Consider the following 23,964-nt stretch of genomic DNA (forward strand, 5'->3'; position numbering starts at 1 on the left):
AATTTTGTTTAGATTTTCCCTATCATATTTGTTTTTATTCATTAGGCATGTTTGTTTAAATAAATAATAATTCGAAATATTATCTCTATTTATGCATGCTTGTATTTGTCCGACTTAGCATAATATAATAATATTTTTCTTCCTTGTCAGTATGGTATATTTTATTATAATTTTTGTGTTTAAGTTTTGCAGTTAACTTGCGTGCTGACATAGCTTGCTTGTTTGCACAGTGATAATGGGTGGTTGGACGCCTACATTTCTCCAGCTTCAAGTTCTTGAATCTATATTTCATGAAGGCAACACAAGTCCAAACAAATCGGAGATTGCACAGATAGTCTCTCACTTGTCGTCATATGGCCAAATTTGTGATAAGAATGTTTGTAATTGGTTTAAAAATAAATGTGCTCGTTCAAGAACATCATTCACACAAACACAAAATTCTCAACTTAAGTCAATAGTAAAAGAAGACAAATTACGTAAAAGGGTTTTAGGTATGATTATTTGTTGAAATGTGATTTTTTGTTCATTTTTTTCATTCTCTTTTGTACGTAATTTTAATATACATATTTGGTATTCTCTGAAAGTTACTACAAGTTATGCGCCAGAAAGGCGAACTAGATGTCGTGACTTTGAAACAGGTTTTTTTAATTTTTTTTATGATATCTTTCATAAATCTTATTTTTATTTTTATGTTTTTAGGTTGTAATGATGATTGTATTGGATTATACAAGGATGAAAGTATTTTTCTTCAAAAAGATTCTGAAAATGAAAATCAAAATCAAAATGAAGTATCAGAAATTTCTAATATTTTACCTGATTCTGAAAGAGTTGATTCCAAACGAATAAATTTAAGAGATATTCCTGCCAAACCTTATTTTCTTCCATCATCTACAATTTGTAAATATTGTGGTGCAAAAAAGTTTCATAAAGAAACTAAGGGCTTTTGTTGTTGTGAAGAAAAAATTAGATTACAGTTAAATAGTGTTCCTCCTAAATTGTTTGAGCTATTTAATTCTACTTCATGTGAGACAATTACTTTTAAAAAAGTTGCTCGTACTTATAATAATCATTTTGCTTTTACTTCTTTTGGTGTTAAGTATGATAAAAATTTGTGTAGAAATAATAAAGGTATATATATATATATATATATATATATATATATTTAGAGTTCAAGGACAAGTATACCATTTTATAAATCCATTGTTATCAATTGATAGGAAACCAACATATTTACAGTTATACTTCTATGATACTGATAACGAAATCACTAATAGACTAAAAAATTCTGACAGGTTATGTGAAACGACTTTGAGAAAATTGATAGATGTCTTGAAGATGAATCCATATTGTCGTTTTTTTCAATCATTGAATGAAATTTCTGATCTTGGTTCATGTCATATTGTACTTAAGTGTGATCCAGGTCTTGACCAAAGACTGTATAATATGTCATCCTGTGAACAAGTGACTGCTGTTTGGGTTGATGAAGACCCATCCGCCAGCGTTCAAAATCGCGATATATTAATTTATGGCCATTCTAACACTACACATAAAGTGAATTATTATTATGGTTGCTATGATCCACTTCAGTATCCATTGATATTTGCCTACGAAGAACCGGGATGGCACGAAGGTATCAAAAAAGTCAATTTGATACTTCTTCACTCATCGATGAAAATTTTATACAAATTAATAACATTTATTCGGCTGAACAACTTTTGGAAATGGAAGAATGTGGTAAGTTTTATCATCCATCAAATTGTTTTATATGAAATAAGAGAGTATGTAATTATATTCTCCTTCTCAAATTTTTTCTTCCTATTTTTTTTTTTTCAATTTTGACGAAATCGAAGAAGCGAATGAATGTATCTTGTCATGAGTATTATTGCTATAAACTTTAAGTAAGGCTTTCAGATAATTCCATACTTCTTCATACAGGTAGACTTCTGCAACAATATATAATAGATATGCATGTTAAAATTGAAACTGCAAGCAAATAATCCAAAGATTATAAGAGCAGAGCTTTACCAAGGAATTATGGATAGTGTACAGAATGCTGAGAATATAGGCTATAAGATTGGTAAATCAATAGTGCTACCCACATGGTTTATTGGAGGTCCTAGAAATTTAACTAAAAGATATATAGATGCAATGTCTTTAGTTCAAAGATATGGAAAACCCGATGTTTTTTTAACAATGACATGCAATTCAAATTGGCCTGAATTTAAACAAAAATTGAGACATAGTGATGAAAAACAAAATAGGCCAGACTTGTTAGCACGAATATTTCGAGCTAAGCTTCAGGAACTAAAAACAGATTTATTGAAGAGGGAAATTCTTAGGCCTATAATTGCTTATATTTATGTGGTTGAATTCCAAAAAAGAGGTCTCCCTCACGTTCATTTTCTTCTTATATTTAAACGAAATTTTAAGATTACTAATTCTATGCAAGTTGATGAAATTATTTCGTGTGAAATACCAGATAAAAAGAAAAATTCTCATCTACATACTACTGTGATCAAACATATAATGCATGGTCCTTGTGGACAATTAAATCCTACAAATGTTTGCATAGAAAACGATTGTACTTGTAAAAATAAATATCCAAAAGAATATATTTTACAAACTTCATTGAGTAATGATTTTTATCCACTTTATATACATCGTAATGATGGTGTTACCGTTAAAGTCAGAGGATGCATACTAGACAATAGATGGGTCGTACCATACAATTCATATATTTTAGCTAAATACGATTGTCATATTAATGTAGTAATATGTTCTTCTGTTAAAGCTGTGAAATATTTATATAAATATGTATACAAATGTCATGACCGTGTTAATTTTGCTGTGGATAAAGAAACTAATGAATGTTATATAGATGAAATTTTAAATTATCAAACTGCTAGATAGATATCTACGCCAGAAGCTGTTTTGAGAATTTTTAGTTTTGATTTATTTGACATTTCTCTTTCTGTAATTTCTTTGCAATTACATGTTGAAAATTCTCAATTAGTTACTTACAATGAAAGTGATAATTTATCAGAAGTTGTAAATAAAGACTTTATCCAACGAACAATGTTAACTGAATTTTTTCGAATGAATCTTTTTGATGAAAAGGCTCGGACTTTACTTTATGAAGATTTTCCTACATACTTTGTATGGAATACATATTTACGAATTTGGAATACTAGAAAAAAGTAAAATGTTATTGGTAGAATAGTTGCTGCTAATTTATCTGAGGGTGAGAGATACTTTTTAAGAGTTCCACTGAATCATATTAAAGGACCAAAATCTTTTGAAGATTTAAGAACAGATAATGGTGTTGTGGCACCTACCTATCGTGAGGCTACATTCTTACATGGTCTAATAAGTGAAAATAATTATTGTGACATGTGTTTAAACGAGACTATTTCTTATCAAATGCCTGTATCACTCCGCCGACTTTTTGCTAATGTGCTTATTTTTTATGCCCCTACAAACCCTAGAAATTTATGGATTAAATATAAAGTTTACATGATAGAAGATTATTTACATACAGGTGAGACAGAGTATGATGCTGAAATTAGAGCACTACGTTGTATAAATTCATTCTTCGAAGTTGTTAGTAAAAGTGTAAATGATTTTTGCGTTACAGATTTCGACGTTGCTGTAAATGAAGCCGACATGTTAGCAAATATGATTTTAGAAGAAAATGCAAATGTCAGTGTTGAGTCTGACATACATTTTACAGAGAGTTTAAATAAGGAATAACAATTTGCTTATGATAGTATTTTAGATTGTGTTTTCAACGATAGAAATTGACTTTTTTTTATTAATGGTCCAAGAGGTACCGGCAAAACTTTTTTGTACAGAGCATTACTTGCTACAGTAAGATGTAGACAACTCATTGCATTGGCGACAGTATCATCTGGAGTAGTTGCTTCTTTACTACATGTGGAAGAACTGGTCATTCGCATTTTAAAATTCCTCTTCAAACAAGTCTTGATATGTGATATTCGGTAAGTAAACAATCAGCACTTTGTCAGCTTTTAAAAATGACGAAGCTAATTGTGTGGATGAAGCACCAATGGTTAATAAATATACTTTTGAAACTTTGGATAAAATGTTAAAAGATATTACTGAATGTGAATTGTCATTTGGTGGAAATGTCATTGTGTGTGGAGGAGATTTTCGTCAAGTCTTGCCAGTGGTATAAAGAGGAACAAAAGATGATATTATGAAAGCAAGTTTAGTATTATCATATTTATGGCAATACTTTAGACAACTACCATTAGCTCAAAATATGAGAGCTAGATTGGATCCTTCCTTTTGTGAATATTTACTCAAAATTGGAAACGAAATTGAAAACGAACATACATGTTGCATGATTAAACTTCCTTCAGATATTGTCATAGATTTTGAAAATGAAAATAAATCATTGAAAAAGTAAATCAGCATTGTGTTTCCAAATTTTCACACTTATAGTAACAATTTAAATACTATGATGAATAGAATTATTTTAACTCCAAAAAATGAATATATCGATATGATAAACAATATGTTAGTTAAACAAATTTCAGGAGATACATTTACATATTTTAGTTTTGATGAAATGATTGATAAAAGAGAAGGATTTATTCATGAAGATTTTTTGAATAGTTTGACTCCAAATGGTATATCTCCACATGAACTTGTTCTAAAAAAAAGTTGTCTTGTTATGTTGTTAAGAAATATTAATCCTTCGAAAGGCTTATGCAATGGAACTAGACTTATTTGTCGTGAATTTAAACAAAATGTTATTTTAGCTGAAATTGGATGCGGTGAATATAGTGAAAAACAAATATTTTTACCTAGAATTCCATTTATTCAACTTGAGGGAGATAAACATTCAGTACCATTTAAAAGAACTCAATTTCCAGTTCGTCCTTGTTTTGCTATGACTATTAACAAATCCCAAGGTCAAACATTAGATTTTGTGGGTCTATATCTGCTTGAACCTGTGTTTTCACACGGTCAGCTATATATTGCGTTGTCTAGAGCAAAGACAAGATAAAATATAAAAGTTTTGATTAAGCCAGCAGACGAAAAAAAATCGTATATTAGTTGCACAAAAAATGTGGTATATCTGAAAATTTTGAATTTAATACATTCTATTTGACAAGTCTTATAATTCTAAATTGTCCATAATTAATCTATCATCTTGTTGCTGTCAAAGTGAAGATTTATACAACAATACACAAGGTTGGTTATTTTCATTTTTTTTAAATTATAGTTATATTTTGTTTGATAAGATGCTTAATTTTTTTCATCATCTTTCTTATTTAGAGCATAAATATGAATATTTAACAATTAATTTATGGAAACCATGTAAAATTGTGATATTATAATGTTGATTCAAACTAAAACATTGTCAATTGTTCAGGTTTTTCATGATTTCACCACAGTTATTTTTTTCTATATATACACCAACAATATAACAAAAAAATAATAATAATATTAAATAAAAAAACACAACATAAACTTATTACATAACATTTACTGTCATTAAATAACTATGAAGAAGAATGAAGAAAATATTCATTGTTACAAATATCTACTAACATCTTCCGTCTGTAAATTGACATCCTATTAGGTGAAACTAATTCCGTTGGCTGCCCTAGGAGAAAGCATTCTATATATTTTAGCACGAACATTCCACAGTTTGGCCTATAAAAGAAACAATTTTACGTTAGACTATATCCATATAAAGAAAAAATTAAATATTATAGCAAATAAAAAGTTATTTAAATGCGCACACATTGCCTGCACATGGTAGATAAGGTATCATCTCCACTTCCATTGTTTTACTTCTATGTTTTCTTACATCCTTTTAGGTAAAAAAGAATTCATGATGAACGCTTAGATTACACTATGTGTTGCTTTTGCATGTACCATGACTTGATCTGGTATAATAATACCGTTGCTACAGTCATATATTTGAAATTTCCATTCAAGAATATTCACCACAAAGAGATACCAACAATTGTCAGGAAATGAGCATGGAATTAGTAGATGCTTGCACGCCATCCATTTATGACCATTCATAGGCGAAAAACCGTTCACATATTCATTTAACGGAGTGAAATCCGCTTCTCCCCTGGTGGTTTTGTTTTTCTCTTCTATTAACCAGGTGAAAATTCTAGAACACTCATCTTGAAATTTGAAATCCATTACAGTATAGTCTGAACATTCATTACAGGTGAAAATTCTAGAACACTCATATTGGAATTTGAAATTTGAAAATTCTATTAACCATCCTTGATAAGTCGCCTTAATAACTTCAATTCTAGCTCAATACTCTAATAGAATAAATACATGTAAAATTAATTTATTATTAAATATCAAACATAAAATTAAATTTATTGTAATCACTAAACCTTACTCACCGTGGAAGTTATATCTTTTCCTACATCCAACAAATTTTTCAACATGTCCCTTCTAATGTAATTGCCACTGTCCTCCCAATAAGTACTATATAAACAAATCTAAATTAATATTAGATAATATAATTCATTATCCACTGAATTAAAAAAAATAGTATTTAAGCTAATACAGAGTTAAATTTCTTACCCTGATGGATTGTTCAATATCCAATCTCTAATAATGTTGTACTTCTTCTTTGGATAAGCTTCTAAAGGATGGCTTTTTGATGATAAAGATCACATTTGTTTTTCCTTACCTTTATTTTCTCTTCTCGATCCTTCAACACTTTCCGTCTCTTGTTGAAATGTTGATGTTTCCCTTGGCGAATCACTCAGAATTGGAATTGTCTGAATAGGAATATCTTGTTGCATAGAACCATTGATAGCTTCTATGTTTGATACATTGCTCAATGTATTCTTGTTTTGTTCATCTACGTAGGATCTCTTTGAACTTAAATTGTTATCCACATAAGATTGCATCTTACCTAAAATATTATCTTCTTGCCATTTTTGTTGCTGTTGGAATACTTGTTTCTGACTGTCAAGAATAGTATCCATATAAGAATGAATATTGGATTGCATATAATCTTCTTGCCATTTTTTATGTTGTTCAAACATCTGGTTTTGATTGTGAAATATTTCTTCCTTCAGATTATGGCATACACCGGACACATCTGATATTACATGTTGTTTATGTGTTCCCAGCATTTCTTGCATTTGTTCTCGAGTTATATAGTTCGAAGCATCAAAACCAACTTGAGGAGAAGTTCTCGAACTACTCGAAATGGTCTTTTCTTGCTCAAAAATGTTTTCTGCGATTCGTTGTGGGATTTGTTGTACTGTGTTGTCTAATTCTCCATGAACTATATCATCTAAGATGTTATGTTCATTATCTGCTGGCATTGAAAGAGTTGTGTATCATGACAATTCTAACTCTTCTTTCGTAGGATATAACACAGCAACTACCTCAATCTGTAATCATGATAACTAAATTTAGTTTTTAAATGATAAAATGAATATGTAATTATGCATTCTCAAAAAAGTATGTTATACCTCCCTTGTGGCCAAAAACTGTTTACCATTCTCTCAGTCAATATTACATTGGGTCTCCACTTGTACATTCGAGGACTTTGTGCTGTTTTGTATCTCCTGCGTCCAAATTCTTTTTCAATCTCTGGAAAAGCTTCATATATCCAGAACTTCAAATAATTATAATCTTTTGTTATACAAATAAGTTATAAATAATATATATAAAATAAAAGAACAGAAAAAATTTACCTGGAATGCAAGTGGATATCCTTTTAATGCATATTTGCAGTCTGATTGATTTTGTTCTGCTCTTTGCACTCTTTGAGCTTGTGATTCTTGCAAAGAATTTAACAAAACAAAATATGTTTTTCGACCTCATGGATAAGCAAGAAAGTCATCGAGATGCTCAACTATACCAAGAGTCTTATAATCAATATTTCTGCCAGTTGGTTTCAAAATACACTCCACGAACATAACCAACCTCAACTTAAATTTATCTATATAGTCTTCACATGAATGGAATGCTTGATGCAACATTCTCATATTAATTATTCTCAAACCAGTGAAATATTGATTTATAAGACGATGGTTATTATGATTAATCTCCACAGATGATTTATGGCATGGTAATTCAATGATGAGACAATATTCTTGCATACTAAATCTGGCAACACGATCACCTAAGTGTACGCACACTTCGTTATTTTTACCACAGTGTATAAGCCTCATCACAAATTCATGTATCAACTTATTGCTAAATTGTTCCTCCTCTTCCCTATATATAACTCTCACAAAAAATCCATAGAAATTGCTGCACATAACAAAAGCCTGTTGATTTGCATCTATAAATTCAAAAAAATCCAGGAGATATTGCCGATTTGAATATTGACAAATAGCGGCATGGAACCGGTGATCTGGAGAGACAACATATTCAAGAGACATCTGCATAATAAAAAAAGTACACAAATTTATATTTATGAGAAATTCTAGCTCTAGATGATTATGACAGAAAAAAATAAAAATACTAAAACTCCAAGATTTTATACATTAGGTAAAATGTAGGCTTATTTGAATAACTAAGACTATAATTTTTCCTCCATCTTATTTTCCTTTTTTCTGCTGTTGAAAATTTTACTTTAAGAGTCGAAGCTAATATGTTTATATGATTCTGCTTCTTCAAATTGAATTTTATTTGTGAAGGTTTTTCTTCATAAATTATAGTTACAATTCAACCTTTGTCACCTATAATTCATAGACATTTTTCCATGTATACATAGTAATCCCAATTATTTATACATATACAACTTCTTGAGTTTTACATGCAAAGCCTTGTCGCGTAGTTTAGATTATTCCAAATTTTTTCTTCGAGAAGGACACGGAAAGGGCCTCTCCATGCACAGAGAGGCGCACTCTCCTGCACACGGAGAGGCATCCTCCATGCGGAGAGGTCCTTTCTTCGTGCATGAGAGGCAGCCTCTCCGTGATGCCGGACAACATTTTCTTTTATTCAACAATAGAAATCTTACCTTTCGACCAGCTAAAATGTTTCTCTCTACTCTCTACTTTGAAAACTCTCTCTCTCTCTCTCTTGCAAAAATGTGTAGAATTGTAGAATTGGTAAAAAGTTAGTATGATTGATAAGATAAATGGTATAAGATTCTTCACATGTGAATATGAATTCTCGTGACTTTAAACTTTAAATTTTTAGTAGTTGAAACAATAAATGAAGATAATAATTGTAGGAATGTTATTTTGTTGTTATGTGAGTTAATTGGGGTAATAATTGTAAGAAATAAATTCTCTTTTTTTTTTTTCTTTTTTTAACATGCTCATTCACATTAAAATAAACTAAAAACTAATTTTTATCAAATTTGTCACAAAATATATCATTAATATCTTTTCTCAAAACTCTTTCTCATCGTATCACTCATTATCTTTTACACAGTTTTCTCAGTATAATGTATACATCGTATAAAACCTATTTACACAAGCTATTGAGTTACTCTAACACGATGAAATTTTACACATTGTCAGATACTTCTAATAATTAATTGAGTTCATCTCATGAGTACTACAACTTTACAAGTAATCTCTATACCAGTTTACAAGTAATCTCCATATCAGGTATGACTATAGATTAGATTTTACAATATATTACTACTGGTAGATATAATAATATAAAAAATATAGATATCTTCTTCTATTGTCGATTGGCTATCTCATCATCAAAAGAAATCCCCCAATTTACAAGTCATCCCCATACCAGGTATGACTATGGATTATATTTTACAGTAAATATCCATATAAAAAAATATAAATGATATAACTCTAGATGTCTATATATATCTTCTTCTATTTGGATTGGTTATCTCATCTCATCAAAAAAAAAAAAATTCTCCTAAAAGTTCCTCTTTGTCTTCATCCTGTTTATAAAAACATTGTCACAACAATGGAAGAAAAGTACCAACTTATAGCAGAAATTATATCCAACAACCAAAAATGGAAAGTCAAAGTAATTATTGTAGAGAAACAATCATCGAAACCTTCAAGACAAGGTAATGGAAGATATCAACACATGATGCTAATGGATACTTACGTAAGTTATACAACGATTTAGTATTATTTTTCCTTTTTCAAAACAAATATGTTTTCTTTCTTTTATTATTATTAAAATTATATATATATATATATATATATATATATATATACACAATCTTACACTAATCAATTTTTATCTTTTTATCTATTAGTGGAACACTATCCAAGCAAGTCTATATGATTCAAATGTCACTACCTTTGAAAATCAACTTCTCCTTGGAAAGACGTATGCAATTTCTAAAGCTTATATTAAAAACAACACTGAAAACTACAAATATTCAACAGGAGCTCTACAATGGACGATTTCTAGACAAACTCGTGTTAAAGAGTTGAATGACAATAACCTAGAACTTGTTTTTTCCACCTATCACCTAACTTCTTTCGATGAAGTTAAGCAATTCATGGATACAAATACTGATATAAGTAAGAAATTCCATCTTTATTTTCAAAATAAATAATACTATTATATATAATTTAATCAAATAATTATAATTACAGTCAACACAAAAATAATTTTTTTTTTTTTTGCAGACATTTTGGCTATTCTGATTGATATGATACATAAACGATTGATTCAATTAAAAGATGACAATCAAACGTGGGTACAAGATGTAATACTTCTGGACTAAAAATTCAGAACAATGATGTAGACAATGTGGGATTCTTTTGTTGACAGAGAATACAAATTATTCTCAAAAAATATTGACAAAAAACCAATAATCTTTACAACAAACCTAAAAGTCACCTCTTTTTTCGGTAAATTTCTATTATTTTTTCTTATTTAAACTCTGCTTAAAATTACATTTCTTATCTTGCATCAATGAATTGTGTAGGTTTAAAACTCTCCACAAAAGTGCGTGGTACATTTTTCGTGAATACTCCTTTCATTGCAGTAGAAGAATTGGTTCAATGGTATGTATGTATATCCTTCACTTTACATTTATTTTGGTTTTATTTGGCTCATCTACTCTTTTATTTCTTTCAGAAAAGATACAAATTTGGACAAAATCGATGAGTTGATTTTGAAAAAGCCATACACTCAAAAATCTCCCACAAAATTGTCTCCTCCGATGTGCAACAAATTCACCTTAATTCAAAATCTACTGGGTTGACTTTTACCGATATTTATATATCTCTGTAGATAATATATTATGATTTCTATTTATGTTTCTTTATAAATTACAATTTCCTTTTTCAGAAAAAATTTTATTGGGTGAATGCCACTGCAAAAATGAAAAAAATAGATCCAAAATGTTGGTATATGGCTTCCAGCAATTGTTATCGGCGATCAAGCGCTGATTTTGGTGAAATATATGTTTGTATTTTCTGTAAAATTTCCAATTCCAAAGCTATTCCTCGGTAAAATATATTTTTTCACACCTTTCTAATAATATATATATCATATAGTTTCTTACTACATAAATAAATAATTACTCTCTTTATCTCAGAGTAAGAGCATATGTCCAATTATCAGATGCCACATGATGTATAAATGCAAATGCAATTGGTGAAACTGCAGAAAAACTTATGTTCACAAATGCACAAACTTTGATGGAAAAAACAAACTTTGTAATAATTTATAGTCTTCTCCAATCTCTTTTGATATATTTGATTAATTTCTTCATGACATTCATATTTTTTATACACAGGGTTCACAAGCAGATTTTGGAGATATAATTGGAAAAATGCAAAATACTAAAAGAGCATTCTATCTCAAAACGACTCAAACAGAACCTAATTCATCCAATTACAAATTTGACATCATCTCTGTCGAATGTTTAATTGTAGATGGAGAACAAGATTGCCAAAAGAATATTAATTTTGAAAAGAATTTGGACAATTTTAACATGGATGCAGATGCAGATGATAGTTGCTCCCCTCCAGCCAAAAAAACTCTTTTCAAATCAGCTACTCACCAGTCAAAGTTAGAAAGTGCCAGCTCAAATCCATTTATACTGGACAAAATGAAAGAAAAATAGAGTAAAAAATGGAATGAGCAGTATTATCTTAAAAAAAAAGGCGAAGTTCATTTTGCATAATATTGTATATATTTTTTGTCTACCTTATGGTTAATTTATAGCTTTCAATGAAATTACTTTCTCTTCAATTTCTCATTTTCAACAACTTAAAACACTTCTTTTTTTAAATACTCGACATATTCCACGCTAATAATAACAAAATCTATACAAAACTCGTGCATCGCACGAGGAGAAGACTAGTTTTAGAAAAAAGGTAGATTTCTATAGAAGAATGATAACCTGAGAGCCAAGAACGATTGCATCTTTTTCCAGTAAGCGTCAGATAACTCGTAAGGTTGAGAATTTCTCTGCCTCAATGTAACGTCTTTTTCTCTGCTGTGCACCCACTCCATTATGTGTTACAAAACTAAATATAATATGCTTGCTAGGACTAACCTTAATAAAATTTGACTCCAAGACTCCCTCTTGCCATATATTCAGTTAAACAAAATTGTTAAACTACCGAGAGTCTATACTTTCTTACAAGTGAGGAAAACTTTCACAAGAAACTCAGATGCTTATTGAAATGTATCTTAATGAATCGTCCAACTTGCAAGATCGATTTGTAGTTATAATCACGTCTAATTTCGTTGAATTATGACTTTTTTCAAGGGATTGATAATTCCGACTCGTTTGTAGTGGAATTATATCTGCATTGCATCACTTTTTTTAGTATAATTATGGAGAATTTTTTTCAAGGGAGTGAAGTTATAAAAATTCATGGTCGACACAAAAGCTCATTAATTCTGTTTGATAGACTTGTGAATTTCATGTAACTTTTAATGCATTTATATGTTGCAAATTTGTATGATACAAGTTTTTCCTCCAAGTCATTGGTGGTTTATTTGTTAATTTGTTCAGCCAGGGAAGGAATGGAACCATCAAGTATTGGGATGTTGGAGAAGGGGGGGTTCTCCAGGTACTTATCTATCTCTGTAATGCCGTTGTCCATCTCAAGTTGGGATGTGAGTTGTGCTGTTTCAGAACAATATATTGTCTGCTTAGAACCTGACTTTTGACAATGACTATTAGAAATAGTTAATGGCTTCCTTCCTATGTACACTGAGCTCTAGGTGCCATGTACTTAATGAAAAAAGATTTTGTTTATTGAACGCAAATATGTTATATTTGCATAACACTACAAAATTACCAAATTGATTCTATGAAAATTAATTGTAGAAGAGTAGAATTATAATTTAATTTCATCATCCACAGTTAAAATAACTTGGAAAATTGCATCTAATAAAATATACTAAAGTATAGTTTCAGGAAAAAAGGTTACCCATAATCACTATGCCCTTGTTTGAGCCTCATTCTTATCAAAAAATATATTTTTGAATAGTGTACTGATAAGAAATGTGGGGTTAAAAAATAAAGAAAAATTATTTTTTATGTATAATATTATTTTATTAAAAATATGTGGTTGAAATGTGATCAAATCAATATTTGAGAATGTATTTTGATGGAAAAAATAAGATATATGGTAACTGTGTGACATGGACTAAAGTTGATGCTAGTAATTTTTTAATCTTTAAGTTACAGAATCAGTTCTGCAGTGTGGTGATAGGAGCAAAAATACTTTAGTGGCCCTGAATTTCTTCAAATGTCAAATCTCCATGAGAAGATCAAATTTGCACAACCAGGTTGTGAATGGAAAGCACAAGTTATGGAGCCACGGAATGTTTTTCTACACATTCTTTTGCATTAGAATAGAGGCGATGTTCCATCAGGAAAAAAAAAATAAAGGAAGGAAGGAACAGAGGTGAATCAGGGATAAACGAGCCGGCTCGTGAGCCTAAAGTTTTGGCTCGGGCTCCGCCCGGTTAAAATGGCCGAGCTTTTAAAATAGGCTTGGCCCGAGCTTTTGCTCGAGCTTTTTATGGGCCGAGCCGGGCAGGCTCGTTTTCTCCACCAATTTTTTTTTTTTTTTTTTTCCTCCCCCCCCCCCCCCCCTTTTTTTGCTCTCCTCCTCCTACTCCTCCTAAACTGCTGCCTTAAAAGGCAGCAAAACTGCTGTCTTTTAAAGGCAGCAACTGGCTGCCTTTTAAGCCTAAAATTTATTATTATTATTTTTTTAAAAGCTCGCGAGCTCACGGGCCGACTCGAGCAAAGCTCATGTCTCCAAAATGGGGTTCGGCCCAAGCCTAGGCTCGTGCCTACCGAGCCCTAAGCGAGTCGGCTCGGGCTTTTCTCGAGCCGAGCCACGGGCGGTTCGAGCTGGCGAGCCCGATTGCCATCCCTAAAGGTGATGTTAATTTTTTTGGATATGATACTTAATTGTGAGTATAATAGCATCAAATGTGTTATTTGACTCAAAAGGACTATAGACCTTTGAAATAATTTGTACGTCTGAAGTTTTAACGAAGACAAGTTTTACATTTCATTAACATGTTTCATGTTATTGAATTTCAATTTATGTTTCTGTTTCGGTTTGGCCACTCTGTATTTATGCACGATTAAAAACTATCATCATGACTCAAAATGAGGTGAAATTTGCTACTCATTATTGTATATTTTTCATTGCTTGCGTAGTGATGGAAATGAAAAATAATTACAAATGGAATTAGTTTTAACAACTTCAGACAATTCGTGAGATATGGATGAGTCATTAGTTTTAATCACTAGTTTAAAATTAAAATAAAATCCAATGGCTAACATGAAATAATTCTATAAACTTCAACTAATATTATGTTTAATACAATATTAACATTAAACTATAAAAATTTATTGAATAATCAAATTTCTTGAATAAAATATTATAAAAAAATTATTCTCAAAATTTCAAAGTAAACGCGTTTTTCAATTTTATGTTTTGAGAAATAATTTTTCAGAATGACAAAGTAACATATTTTCAACAATGTTAAAACAGGCACTGAAAACACAAAACTCAAAATGAATTCAAAACTCAAAACTACAAAAATGAAACAAGAAGAGAACAGTCCCTTAAGTTTTGTACTTTCATCCACATAATATTCATGTACTATTTTTAAGTATCATTTCGTGAGAAGGAGTTCAAGATATTGCTCGATTCACTATTTTCATTACTTGAAATGCTAACCCCATGAAAACCGATAGTTATTGTCATAAGAAAATTCTGCAAGTAATTATTTATATATTGATGACATGAAACTATATAAACATATAATCAAGGACGAATCCAGGTTTGAATTCAAGACATATTTAAAAAAAATTCAAGTCGGGTTAATATGCGAAAAAAAAAATTTACTCATTAAAAAATCTGTTTTTACAAAAAAAAAAATAATAATAAAGAAAATTACCCTAAAAAAGATTAATTGGACCTGGTTGGAAGGGGGACGCTACAGCCCAACCAGTTCCCCCCCAAATCCGTCCCTGCATATAACTAACTTTTTTCTCTTTCTCTGTACATCAATCCGTAAATAATTATGTACAAGTAGCTCTATCTATAATAAATATAAAATAGAAACAAGTACGAAGTATACTAGATTAGTTTCATCATGTTCTCGCTACCTTGACACGCAACTATCAATTATAGTTAAAATACTTATTCATTTCGAATATAACAAGTCTAGTATTAGTATACATTCGTTTACATAAAATACAAGCCACAATAAACCAGACGTGTGAAAAATTACCCAGATTTGCATCGGACAACATAAAAAAAATTGGACAGAAAAACAGAAACAACTGTCTAGATGTCCTCTACTTGCAACTTGCAAAGTAAACTAGAAGGAGAAATTAACTCAAAACAAATCAACCAAATTAAATTATTTAGGAATTATTGGTGTATGGCCAGACAAAATATATGGCCCTCTTTTCCTCACATTAACATAATAATATAATAATAACATGCATTATTATATTAGGGTTAATTGGATCATGTTTGGCTAACCTTCAGAAGTAAGTAAATTTTTTTTCCAGACATTTGAAATATTACTTTAAGTTGCAGGTAAACAAGTATTCATACTTGTTTTTCAGACATTGTAATGTAAAGCAATGGCTATTCCCTTTTCATAGCTAAGAATTCATGAGGTTACTATTAACTCATTTGTAAACAATAAGTTGGCTTACTAAAAAGAGAATCCTAGCTCAAGTGCCTACAAACGACCCCAAGGCATCTATGTATAAAACATAATTTTAATATCATTGGTTTCTCCTCGTTGCATCACAACGGTCACGACCTGTAATTGTTTACTATCTAATTGTAGTTTTATGTTAAAAATTACTTATTTTGACAATAGAAATAGATATTATTTTTTAAAATAGGTAATCTACTTTTTTTTATTTTTTAACCCACAAAATAGTTATTTATCTCGAATTTTACTTATTTAATTTACTTTTAAGCAGTTTTTAACCGAATCCAAACATGTACTTATTTAGGTGTTATTTCAAGGAATGGGTTTTGGTTGAACCCTGTTTGATGTTGAAGTCAAGATGCTATAGAAAAATGGGGTGTTGTCTTCTAAATTTCTAATACCAAACAGAACATAATGAGGGATTTTATCCTTTTTATTTTTTGCAACTTTATTTCCCTTGATAACATATAATCTAATCTATTTAATCAAACACATGTAGAGAATCAAAGAAGGAGAAAGAAGAAGAGAAAAACAATTGAGCCACTTAAGAAATTAGGGTTTACAATGATTTAATATATTACAAAGAGACCTATAAGCTAATAAGGAAACGAAATATTAATTAAATAATTAAACAAATAAATATATTATCATCCCTAATCTTTTCTTAGTGTTTTTTTTTTTAAGCTTTATGTTAAATGATTTGGCAAACAATTTAAATTAGCTTTCTTATGTTCAACTTTAATTAACTTGAATCTTGTTTCCATGTATCAGAGTCCTTATTTAAGAGAGTTGGTTATAGATACGAGACCTTATATATAAAATCTTACGTTATTGGGTAAGTAAAATAGAAATTTAAATTAGCTTTCTTATGTTCAACTTTAATTAACTTGAATCTTGTTTCCATGTATCTCAGTCCTTATTTAAGAGAGTTGGTTATAGATACGAGACCTTATATATAAAATCTTACGTTATTGGGTAAGTAAAATAGAAATGTAATGTCAAACTAGTGTGGCGTATATAGAGGTTGTGATTTTCTATTATAGATCAATTGTCGAAATTACAAACCAGTGTGACATATCACATATGTACTTTCTTAACATTAAACTTACAATTCAGTACTTACAAGTCTACAAATTAAAGAATTGTGGACAATGCTTTTCAAAAGTATTAGGTCTAGTTTGATTCTCATTTTTTTATTTAAATATATTTTTTCATTCTTCTTTTTAGCCATTTTTCAGTAAAATAATATTATACGCAAATGAAATTGTTTTCTTATTTTTCAACCACACATTCTCTACCAATCTACTATTCTAAAATTCACGTTTTCATAAAAATGGGACTTAAACACCCTCTAAGTAGAGATATGACTACACAAAGGACATTGGCTGGAAAACAATAATGCAATTTCTCCTTGGCAAAAAATTAGGCATACGTAAATAAGTTTTAGAGCATATTTGATAGGGATTAAAAGTCAATTAAAATCAATTTTTTGACCATTATTTCACTATTCCAGTCGTCATTTTTGAATTCTTCTTTCACAGATAGGACACACTTTATCTCTAATGGTCAAAAAATCAATTAACAAAATCTCCATCAAACAAACACTTAGGCTCTGTTTGAGAGTGATTTTTCACCTCAAAAAATTAATTTTTTGACCGTTATTTCACTATTTCAGTCGTAATTTTTGACTTCTTCTCTTACAAGTGACCCTCACTTTTTTCTAACGATCAAAAAATCAATTCTCAAAATCAATCTCAGACAGATCCTTAATATAAACAATTATTCACAATTCAAAATAAGTGGCAGGTGCAGTGACTTTTGACCGTGACACTTTGGAGGTCAACTCAAATTCTCGGGTCACATATCTGGAGACCGTCAATATCAATATTCTCTTGCTTTACTTTGCTTCTGTCATCAATAAAATCCTAATTAATATATATATACAGTAATTAATAGTTTGGTACAAAAGGTTTTTCTTTTTAGATGGCCATCTTTGTTTGAGAAATTATTCACCAATAGGTGATATATTTTCAAAAATATATCTTGAAGTTTATTTGATAGCATTTTGGTGATTTAAACACTTTAAATTTACAAAAATATAAAATTACAATTTTCTCTTGATTAAGTATGATATGTTTGATTGGAGTTGATCAAATGTAAAGAGAACATAAACTAAGATTCTCGACAGACAAAATTACGAGCGAGTTGGCAAGCCATGCAAGCTTGCATTTTCTGCTCTCACACCACACAAATCACCTTAACTCTATATGCTCGAACGAGCTGGTCGCAGGAGATTCAATTGCATGAAAATCAGATATGAAAAAAAATGCCTCTTTTCATGAAGGAACACATCCATTCGTAAATAAGTTGTCTCACATCTATATATAGATGGATTACGTGGAAGAAAAAGTGCTAATCCTACTCAAACTTTGATATTATTCATCATCCAATGCCTACGGACATTAAAATCTAGATTTTTATATTGGCCTATGTTTCTTTATGAGTTGTCGTCTATCATGATATAAACTCACCTAAACTCATAATTTTTTTGTGATTTCATTTCCATCTTCTCCTTCTTCGAACGCATTTAATGTACTAGCCAAACAAGATAGTACATAAAAAGGCATTTTGTTAGCCTTATCATGTTATTTATATTCATGGGTTTTGTTATGTGTGCTTCAGGGTATAGTCCCCTCATAATAGGAGGGCTCGCGATTTCTTTATTGGATGGGGACTCTCCTATTATGAGAGGGCTATACACCTTGATATACAAATAGCAAAACCGTGTAATCATAACCAATTTGAGAATAATTAGTAAACTTTGTCTGTGCATATTTGTTTAGTCTTACCATTTCTTATCTTTTTCCTTTGTACCGTTGAATATTGAAAACAGTTGCATTAGGAAGGTGAAAGAATAAGAAACAGAAAAGTAGAATAGTTGGCAACCGATGGTCAACTTGAACACGTGTATCACTTTCATTCTTTCCATATTTGAAATAAGCTATATTTTGACTTAAAATCGAACCTTTACAAAATTTGCACCAAAACGATCGTAATGTGAGTGATCCAACTCACATCGACTCCTTTGCCCATGCAATCTGTGATTCGAAAGTAGGAGCAAGAGTTCAGTAAATTTACGCTTTTTCTCGAGAAAAAATCCTCGTTTATTTATCATTTTCTCTAGGTTCATTTAGTATGATTTAATAAAATGTGTCAAACTCTTTTGTTCCAATTTTTTTCCCACGTATACCAATTTATATAATAAATAAATATTTTATTAAAAAAGAAAATTCCAAGTGTAACCGTTGACTCATCACAAGGTGCGATGAGGGATCACAAGATGTAAACATCATGATCATAATGGGTAGATGAACGGCCAACAATGCTCTAATGGAAATTCAAAATTGAGGGTTATTTTTGTCATTTCAAACGAAATATAGCGTTTGCTAGGGTTTCGTGTACGGCTGACCAGTGTCCACCAGCTTGGCTCCCTCTCTTCCCATCATATTCTCATATATAAATCCCTAAATCTACCCGCAATACACACATATCAGCACACAGAATTTCTCTATCTAAACCTGTGATCACCAAAATCAGTACGGTTTCGTGTTCGCTCTCTAGATTTTTTATTTAAATTTTTTTGTGGGTTTTCTGTTTCATTGTTAAAGTTTGATTCTACCCTCCATTGAATAAATTATTGACACACCCACCAAGAGTTATACAGTACTTGCTTACAAACACAGTACACCTGTCAGTGTGTGTTTCTTGATCTTTTGAGTAGAAATAATCTGCTTCATAATATGGATCTGAAAGAAGAGAAGGTGAGGAGTATGATGATCATGATTTCTTATGATTTTGATCATGATTTTTGATCAAATCTTGAATGCTAACTCTAATCTTGTTTTTGTTTCACAGACATTAGATGCAGAGGAGAAGAACCCATCAACCCAGATTAAAACTTGCAGTTCATGCCACACTACAAAAACTCCCCTTTGGAGAGGTGGCCCATCTGGCCCTAAGGTAGTAATAAGAAACAACTTATTTTGTAATATTTTTGATAATTTTTTTATTTCGAAACTTATTATTTCTTATTTTCAGTCATTGTGCAATGCTTGTGGAATAAAGTACAACAAGAAGAGGAGGCAGCATCTAGGATTGGAAACTGCACGAACCGGAAAGAAAAAGAAAAGGAGCAACATCAATAAAAGCAATGAAATTAAAGAGATTTTGAAAATGCGATTTATGGCATTGGGAAGTGAAGTGATGTTACAGAGAACAGGAAAACTGATGAGCAAATTGAGAGAAGAAGAGCAAGCGGCCATACTGTTGATGAGTCTATCCTGTGGATCTGTCTCCGCTTAGTGCAGTTCGAATAGAAGTCGTGTTTATGATGGCAGAATTTCTAGCAATTGGGAAATTTGAAAGCCATAGACAAATTTTTAGTACCCTAAATACCCCCCGCCCTCCCGCTCCCACCCCAAATCTGGTTGTCTTTTTAATTGATTATGTTAACCCTACTCTTTTTTGTGTATGATTTTATTTATTAATAGTATTAATGTAGTAATGACTAACAATGATTGTTTAATAGTGTTTTTGGGTGACATTGATTCCTTTGATTTCATGTCACTTTCAAGTTCTATTTATTATATCGTGCTTAAATGCCCTTTACTTCTGGGGGTAACAATTGGAATAAGTTGAGGGAAAGTTCTTCTCCAAGGGCTACATATTTGAGCGATTCATACCAATTTTAATTTAAATACCTAATTTTCTTCTATTTTGTGAAATAGTCCTTGAAAGTTTGAAAAAATAAAAAAAATAAAAAATAAAATCACTTTATTCTATGCTTTTAGACTTCATTTGAAAAGTTTGTGCATAAACGAAGTTGCGAACGGAGCAATGACCCATTCTAGAGAATTTCTGAATAAGCATTTTTTTAATATATTTTCCATTGAATTCAAAAACAATAAAGTACTCTATTTTAAATTTTCTCGTAATATACTTTTGTTTATACCCGTTTACAGTTTAAGCCACGAAAACAATTAAAAGCCTAATCGAAAAGTCAATTAGAACTTGTTTGGTTCTTATTTTTTACCTCAAAAATTCAAATTTTTTTATCATTACTTCTTCAAGTTAGTCGTCATTTTTTATTTCTTCATTTACAGGTGAGATCTATATTTCTCTCTAACGATCAAAAAGTTGATTCTCAAAAGGAAAACCCTTGTGGTCATGTGAGAGTGTGGATACCATTATGTACCAACCCTTATTTACCCATAGACCAACCCTTCTCAAAATCACAATAGAACATGCCCTAGATAAGACGAATTGTCAATCCGGAGTTAAAGCTCTCAGTGACCTAGTTAAATCGAAGCATAACAAAGCAAACAAGGTTAAACTTGGCTAAATATTTGTCAAGAACTCTGGCTCGACTCTTTTTTAAAACAAGAATCGTGACATTACGAATAATGACAACAATGCAAGTATTACTACTATAATGTGCATTCCAAGCAATTAATAAGCATATGTAATGTAAAGACAATTACATGACAATATAATTATCTTGTGAAATGCTTTATCGGTGTCGTAAAAATGGTATTGTAAAATGTGAAAATATAAAACATAATTAATACAAATTATTTATTTAGAATGAACTTTTGATTTAAATGAAATAAAAGTCGGTTTGTGAAAACAATTTAAATAGTTGAGGAAGTTAATTAGATTAGTTCCTTCATTATTCATTTTGATCTGAACTAAACATCCAATGATTACTATCATTTCTTTATATTCGCTTTTGCATTAAATATATCGACTAAAATTATTTATTATAATTACAAATTATCTCTCCCCCGTTTACCTTCTATGTATTTTAACATTCATTAAATAAACCAATTAGAGGAAAGTTCAAAAAATATTCATCTATTGTTTCAAATTTTTTTTAATGAATTTAATTTACTATCCAATCAAGTGGAACGAATCTGTCTAATCTACACTGATCATAACTAAATAATTAACAAAATAATTCATAATAATATTGTTCAAATGATTAAATAAATCAAATACATATTAAAAAATGAAAAGATAACGAAATTGTCGGATATGGTTAAATGAATTAAATACATATTGAAAAACAAAAAGTAGGGTAATAATATTGTTCAAAAGATTAATAAATTAAACAAATATTGAAAAACAAAAAGTTGGATATTATTGGAATAATTGAATTATAATAAGGATAGCATCGTCCAAAAAATGATACTCGCTTGATTTAATGTTTAATATATTATAGATAATTATGTAAAACGAAAGATTTTGTCATAATTATATTTTGTGTTTCTAGAGTATGGGCTATAGAGAGTGCAGCAATTTCCCTAATACAGATATTTTGTTGCCAAAATTTTTCTATTGTCCAATAGAAAGCTGCAAAGTATATTCTGTAGAAATTATGGCAGCATTTTTCTGTACAAATAGCAAAACTGAAAGAGTGTGTGGGAGCTTTTAAATGACTTGCTTCTTTTTTTCACAATCACTAGTTAGTATACATTCTGTCCATTTCGATAATAGATATCTTATAGTAGTATAATACTTCTATTCTTTGCTCACTACATATATGCACATTATTAGCAGTATTTTTTTATGGATCCTAATCAAAAAAATTTCTATTCTTGTGTATTTTTTCTTTTGTTTTCCTTCTTTCTATCTAGTCGTTTGATTGCCTCTGCACAAGTTCACCAAGGACGCATGTGTTAAAGTTTGACCCAAATTCGATTGGATTTTTTGGAAAACATAGTTTGTTTTATTTTATGCATTTTTTATATTAGTTATTTCTATCTTTAAGAAATATTGTTAGGGTATTGATATGTCCCTATATGTAGTTGACTTTTCTTTATATGTTACACACATTAAACAAGTTAAATAATATTGTAAACACTATTTTTTGTATTCTTTTTCCATTATTAATAAATTCTTCATTCCTCTTCAAGTTTTCTTCTGTTCTTTTATGTTGTGATCGATAGTTCACATTTTGTCATATATCTTGCTTGCTATTAACAAGTGATATCGTTTAACACATGCATAATTCTTGTTAATTCCCCCAACAAGTGGTATCGGAGCCAAGTTCATTGTTCAATGCTTGTTTCTGATTTCTTTTTGTGATGGCAACCATGAAGTAAGATTATTCGCATTTGAATCACAATACAAAATATTATACAATCAATGCTTGCTCAAATGGATTTGGACAATGCCTTATTGAGATTTGCATCAAATTGGTCGTTGGAAGAGAAACAAGGAAAAAATCGAAAGGCCTTTTCATAAATTCATCTTCATCTTTCGAATCACATTCTTAAGGCCGTCTTGAAGGATAAAATTGTAACACGCCCAAAATTAAATACCTAATTTTGGAGATATTATCATTTAATATTCTTTTAAAATCAAAAATGCGGAAGCGATTAAGTGCTTGTTTGGTATGGATTTTGATAATTGATTTTTTGATCGTTGGAGATAAAGTGGGTCCTACTCGTGAGAAAAGAATTCAAAAAGATGGTTGAAATAGTGAAATAATAGTCAAAAATTTGATTTTAATTGGATTTTAAACTGTACCAAACATGCTCTAAATTTTTTCTTCAAGATAATAATCATCAATGACTTCATTTTTGTGTGTGTGTGTGTGTGTACCCCTATTTGTTTCCCATTCTTTTTACATTAAAATGAAAAATATGATCGTTATCCATTACATCAAACCACCAAATTTGAATTTCTATTTCTTGTGTGGGACCCATAATAGCTATATTTTTCATTCTCATTTTTATAAAAATAGAAAACAAATGCCCTCAT

The 23,964-nt window shown here is 30.2% G+C and overlaps 1 protein-coding gene across 1 annotated transcript; it reads left to right on the forward strand.

The window, feature by feature from the left end:
* Positions 1 to 19,632: 19,632 nt before the first annotated feature.
* Positions 19,633 to 20,743, forward strand: LOC111404915 (GATA transcription factor 15-like). The gene is made up of 3 exons (XM_023033640.1): positions 19,633 to 19,961; positions 20,056 to 20,160; positions 20,239 to 20,743. The coding sequence occupies exons 1-3, from the start codon at positions 19,941 to 19,943 to the stop codon at positions 20,500 to 20,502; spliced, it is 390 nt and encodes a 129-aa protein (XP_022889408.1). The 5' UTR covers positions 19,633 to 19,940; the 3' UTR covers positions 20,503 to 20,743.
* Positions 20,744 to 23,964: the final 3,221 nt, after the last annotated feature.

Source organism: Olea europaea, chromosome 11, assembly GCF_002742605.1.
Source record: "Olea europaea var. sylvestris chromosome 11, O_europaea_v1, whole genome shotgun sequence".
NCBI classification, from domain to species: Eukaryota; Viridiplantae; Streptophyta; class Magnoliopsida; order Lamiales; family Oleaceae; genus Olea; species Olea europaea.

Bases quoted from the DNA above. Each gene is read 5' to 3' on its own strand.
- LOC111404915 (XM_023033640.1), top strand. From the start codon at position 19,941: ATGGATCTGAAAGAAGAGAAG. The intron at 19,962-20,055 runs GTGAGGAGTATG...TTTGTTTCACAG, and splicing joins TGGATCTGAAAGAAGAGAAG to ACATTAGATGCAGAGGAGAA. The intron at 20,161-20,238 runs GTAGTAATAAGA...TCTTATTTTCAG, and splicing joins GTGGCCCATCTGGCCCTAAG to TCATTGTGCAATGCTTGTGG.